This window comes from Martes martes (assembly GCF_963455335.1).
Source record: "Martes martes genome assembly, chromosome: 11".
Classification (NCBI taxonomy): domain Eukaryota; kingdom Metazoa; phylum Chordata; class Mammalia; order Carnivora; family Mustelidae; genus Martes; species Martes martes.
The window spans coordinates 86,046,918-86,052,917 of record NC_137899.1 but is presented as its reverse complement, the minus strand read 5'-3'; the positions used below and the strand labels follow the sequence as shown (position 1 = coordinate 86,052,917).

The 6,000-nt window shown below is 49.3% G+C and overlaps 1 protein-coding gene across 1 annotated transcript in view; it reads right to left on the bottom strand.

The window, feature by feature from the left end:
• Positions 1–928: 928 nt before the first annotated feature.
• The window catches only part of NRF1 (nuclear respiratory factor 1), a 144,770-nt gene continuing 139,698 nt past the window's right edge, over positions 929–6,000 (bottom strand). Inside the window, exon 11 of the mRNA XM_080818005.1 lies at positions 929–1,187. Within this exon, the coding sequence (XP_080674131.1) occupies positions 1,024–1,187 (164 nt within the window). The 3' untranslated portion in view covers positions 929–1,023. The remainder of the gene's footprint in view (positions 1,188–6,000) is intronic.

Genomic DNA, 6,000 nt, shown 5'->3' with positions numbered 1-6,000 from the left:
CCCCTCCCCCTCGCACTCTCTCCCCTCCAAGCACACGCCCACAAGCACACTTAACGCGCACGTGCTCCTCAAACCCTTAATACTTCTGTTACCTTCAGTTCATATACATGACCAATTCAGGACTGACCTTAAAACCAAAGCAACATTTTAATAGTCATGAGATCAAGAAGGCTTCCTGGGAAGGGGAGGAGATGGGAGGCTGGAGAAATCCCTCTTGTCCCTGCCTGGAGCCTTAAGGACATTCACCTGCCTGTGGCAAGGTCAGCACCTGGGCCAGCCCAAGGAGCATCTCAGCTGCCAGGCCATGAGGCCCTTGGACCTTGCAAACACAATTTCTGGACCCCACCCCATTCTGGAACCTCCTTCCTCAGGTGAGTCCAGCAGGGAGAGTTCTGGGTGGCCACTGGGAGGCAGCTTTGGTGAAGGGCATGGTCACCTCCGCCTGAGTTTGTCAGTAGCTCAACGCATGACCCTGGTATGAACAAAAACCGGGTGACTGTGTCTGGCCACGTACCCTACACCCACTAAACTGGGTGAATTATTTTTTTCCACAGCTCACCTTGATTTCATACAGATAATTCCATGCGGGTTTCATATACATATATATATATGTATATATATACATATACATACATACATACATACATACATACATATATATACTTTATATATATGTAAATGTGTATATCCATATGTACACATATACATATATTCACACTCACACATACACACACTTAAGTATACACACATGTTTCTGCAGAAAGAAGTCCTGCCACAATTTGGCTTTTTCGGGATGGTGAAATTGACAACACAGTATCTTATTCCACCAATCCCAGAAAATCAAGAGTGGTGCTTTAAAAAATGCAATTCCAAAACCCACTGCCTTTCTTCCTTTTTAAAAAAAAAGGTTAACAAAACTTTTCTTCCGAAGTCGAGAGACTTAATTCCATTTGATTGCACCTCTGCAAACGTGTAAAAAATTTTGAAGTAGACTAGAAAACGATGCCATGGTACGGCTGCATGTCACTGTTCCAACGTCACCACCTCCACAGCCTGGCCGTCCATGGTGACTGTGCTGTCCGATATCCGGGTGGTAACAGGGGCCATGGCCACCTGCACCGGCCCATTGCCCTGGGCGAGGCTGGTTACCACAGTCTGGTACATGCTCACGGGGATCTGGACCAGTCCTGGGGAGACAAAGGGGAGACTGTTGGTGGGGATCGGGCTCAGCTTCCCAGATGCTGCCTGGACAGGGCAACCGGCCCTAGCCCTTCAGGGTACCGCTGTCAGCCTCATGTAATTGCCCACCACTGTCCAAGCACAAATATATCCCTCCTCTTACCCACTGTCATTCTTAAAACGGACTGTCAGGAAGAAAATGCGAAGAAACTGTGGAAATGGGACCCAGAGCAGGGCCTCCCCAACTTGCCGGGAGATGAGTCTGCCTGCCTCTAATTTTAGGAAGCAAGGCTGGTCAGGTGTGAACCCTCCTCCCCAGCCCAGCCCTCCCGACTGCCTCCTTCCACTGGGAAAGGCTGCCATTAATTTTCTTTGAAGTTCTGCTACTGACTTCTTCAGTCTTCTGCCTGCCTATGCTCAAGTTTCTCTCAGCTTGAAAAAATACCTCCCTCAATCCTGTCCTGTTTTCTTGGCCACTGCCTCTCCCTTCAGTGTTTGCTTATTAAAAAAAGGGGTGCGGGGACTCCTGGGTGGCTCGGTCAGTTAAGCTCCTGATTTCGGCTCGGGTCGTGATCTCAGGGTCATGAGACAGCCCCATGTCAGGTGCGAAGTGTTCACACTGGACATGGAGCCTGCTTAAGATTCTCTTTCTTCCTCTCCCTCTGCTCTCCCACCACTCTCAAAAAAAAAAAAAAAAAAAAAAAGGCAAAAGCTTAGGGCATTGTTTTCTTGATGTTAGATTCACAGACCAGTAAAATTTAAAAAACATTTTGGGGTCAACTTAAAAAGACCCAACTGTTTCCTAATATCACTATTATTTCACATAGAAAGGATGGGAGGAAGCACATAATCTCAGAAAAGCGCAGTCCTTCCTAAGAAAGAAAAGTTGATAGTTCTATATGACATACTAAAGAGAAAATGGGATTTGCGTTAAATGAGGCAGAATAAATGCCTATTATCAAGCTCCTCTTCCTCTTAAAACTGAAATTGTAATTTAGTGGGAAGAAGGGTATAAATGAGGGATGTCAACAGGTTTTTGGAAGATGTAAAGTGGTTCTGACTTATCAGAGAAATGGAAGTAGCAAGTCCTGTGCTCAAGGAGGGCGCTGGACATAGGCCTCACTACGCAGACATTGAGGCTGAAAACAGGAATTGGTTAAGCGTGTGTATTCAACTGTACTACACCAATCCCAACACCCAGAAACCCTGCCCTTTGTTGACAGGACATCTGAAGTTCGTCCACTTTTCCGAGAAGCTGACCTGGAGAGGCTGGACAAGACCCCAGTGATACCTGTTGGGTGGGAAAATGGGGGGGAAGACACTGAAAACTCCAGCCTGCTGTGCCAGCACTCACCCCGAGGCCTACAGATGGCCCAGCTGTGGCCCGCGCTCCCTGACACAAGGCTGCAGACAATGGTGGGGGGTGGGAGAAGAAAATGAAAGCCCCAGAACCCTGATATCCTCAGAGAAGAGATTTGTATCATAAAAATGGGACGCTTTTCTTAAAAAGGAATATGAGAAAAATTTAAAGTAAAAAAGCTAATGATGAAATACAATCCAATGAAAGCAGAAGATAAAGTCATGGAAATTTCTCAGAGAGTAGGACTCAAAGACGGAAAGAAGGAGAGGAAAGTATGAGACGGAAGGGGTCCAACCGCTGATAAAAACAGAATTCCAGAGACAGTAAAAACAAAAACAAAAACAAACCCAGAAGGTAGGGAATTATCAGACACATTGTTAGATAGATGCCCAAGAGACAAGATGACAAAAGATCAAGACACTAACACACATCTCTGCAAAATTTCAGAACACTGGGGATAAAGCAAAGATCCTGAATGAGTCCAGAAAGAAAAAAAAAAAAAAGCCCTGTACAAAGAACTGGGAGTTGGAATATTGTGGGACTTCTCAAAAGCAAGCCTGGAAGCTGGGAGCAGTTTCCTTCAAGAAGGCATCAAAGCAGATGCCTTCAAGTGTCTGAGAAGTGCTTTTCCAGCTAGCACTGTTCCCAGCCCATGAAATGACACCCCTCCCAACTGAGTGTGATGGCAGAAGAAAGGCATCTTCAGACCTGGATGGGGGGGAAACTGGCCACCCGTGCACGCTTTCTCGGGGAGCGCTGAAGGGTGAGCTCCACAGCAAGAGGGAAAACCACGAAAGAGGCAGCGTGGGAATCAAGGAGACCGAGAGCCCACGGGAAGAGCAGCGGGGCGGGCTGAGGGGCCCCAGACCAGAATTCTGCAGCGGGTCTGAGAGCGCAGAGAGGGGACACTGGCAAACCCGTGTGGCTAGGCCTTCCTGTTTGACAGAGGGCTACTTCAGGGCCAAGCGTAGCTCTGGTTCACATTGTTTCCCATAGTGTGAGGTACAAGATGTGCCAGAAGGACAGCAGGCCAAGGGAGTCTCTTCTTGGCCTCAGCACTGTGAGCCGGGCCCTGGTCCCCGGCCTATAAACCCCAGGCAAGGCCTCAGTGTGTGTGAGGACCACACGGCCCTGTCTACCGCCCCAGCGTATTCACGGTCACCTTCGCTTTCGTCCTCTCTTCTGGTCACCAGAGGCGAGGCAAAACTCATGAAGCCACGCAGAAGGCCCCCCGCAGAGCCCGGACACCTGTGTCCTCCTGCAAAGAAGCCACATGCTGGCAAACGGCAACTAAACTAGAAGCAAAGCTCCCAACTTGGGGAACAAGCTGCACCCCTGATAAACACAGGGACCGCCGTGAGCAAGGAGACCTCCTCACGGTGAACCACCATCCTGGGCTAGGGGGCTGCGGGGGAGGGTGTGGGTAGAGACTTAAAGAATTGTCCAGTTTCATCTCTGGTTAATGGTATGTTCTCGTTTCCTATGATGCGGAGTCACGTCCAACACTGTTGTTACAAGTTTTGATACCATGGAAGATTTGCTGCAGGATAAAATGGAGAAAGGGGCAAATGCAGAAATATCTATTGGCTGCCACTGCTCTAACGAGAACAATCTCCTGAACACAAACTGATCCTGTTGCCTTCTTTTACAAGTCTTCAGTGCCCCACGGGGCATCAGGTCCAAATCTCCTTGCAGGATTTAAACCCTTATGTCAGCCCCTGTCGTTCAGGTCAGCCTAGTGACCACAAATCGCCACCTGCTTTACACCCCAATCAGGTGAAGGACCTGGCCGAGTCTCTGTGACCTGCACACGACCACGACTTCTGCCTGGAATGATGGGCCGGGACTCGTTCCTTGAATGGGCTCCTAGTCTTCCTTCCACAGTCACAGTCAGTGGCAGTCCCTCCTTCCTTGACCTTAGTCTCTCTTCTCTGGGGGTCCCGAGCACTCTGCACTGGCCTCCATGGAGGCTGTGGTCATGGCCACCAACACCGTTTTGCCTGTTTCATCCTTGGGAGGACTGTCAAGTCCTTGAGGGATGGAGTCTCCACCTTTTGAGTCCTCAGCAATCAGCGGGGGCTGGATAAATGGTTTCTGCACTCATGGATGAAACCTGCCTTCTGAGGTTGCACAGCTGTCCCTCCTAGAGTTAGGGTGATTGAGGTGGCCCAGTCTTAGGGTGACGGGACAGTTTCAGAGCAGGAACTCCCAGTCCAGAGAACAGTCGAGTAAAAAGGACTACACTCAGGACTTATCCAAAGAAAACCACTTTTTTTTTTTTAAGATTTTATTTATTTATTTGACGGACAGAGATCACAAGTAGGCAGAGAGGCAGGCAGGGAGGGAGAGAGGAGGAAGCAGGCTCGCCGCTGAGCAGAGAGCTGGATGCAGGGCTAGATCCCAGGACCCTGGGATCATGACCTGAGCCGAAGGCAGAGGCTTTAACCCACTGAGCCACCCAGGCGCCCCCAAAGAAAACAACTTTTAAAGATTTCATCTTCTGGGGGTGCCTGGGTGTCTCAGTCGGTTAAGCCTCTGCTCAGGTCATGATCCCAGGGTCCTGGCATAGAGCCCCACAATGGGCTCCCTGCTCAGCAGGGGGCTGCTTCTCCCTCTGCCTGCAGCTCCCCCTGTTTGTGCTCTGTCTCTCTGTCAAATAAATAAATAAAATCTTAAAAAAAAAAAAAAAGATTTCATCTTCCGTATTTCACCTCAGGATCAGGGATGGAATAAATCTGGCCTCTACAACTGGGGGATGAAGTGACTGCCTACACAAAGCTGTCCCGAGAGTGAAGGCTGACAGCAACTGCATCTCTGACAAGCTTTACGGAGGGCAAAATTCCGTGTATCAGGTCATTTCATAACCCCAAATGCCTCGAAATCCCAATGCCATTGTTTTCTACACGTGGTTTCAGTCTATTTCCACCTTAAATCAGCACATTACCATCCTACTGGGGGGATTTTAGAATTTCGGCATCTCTCTCTCTCCCTCTCTCACACACAGCCATTTTGGCATGGGATTAGATTAACTCGTCTCAGCAGCTCTGACCCAGTGGCCTTCCCTTCCGCGGAGGGGCTGGAGGAGGGGCGGGAGGCCAGCAAGCCGGTGCACTAAGTCCGCGGCCGCCCTTGGAGGAGAGATGATTAAACGCTGAGGTACAGTAATCAGGCTGGGATTGTCCCTGCATCTGCTCAGCCCGGCCCTGATTAGCCCCAATCTACAAGGCGTATGTAAATCTCGGTTTGTATTCTGGGTCATTTCGATTGATTAAGCAACAGGAAGCCCTTCACATTCTATGTTAAAGGTTCGACGTTCTTTTTTGTTTTTCCGAGAGACCCTTACAGTCCTAGCAGTAAGTCTCTTGGCTTTGTGCAGCACTTTTCAAAGCCCTCTTAGACCCACTGCATCTCATCCGGTTTTTGCTCAGACCCCAGAGAGCAGGCAGGGCAGGTGGTCCTCC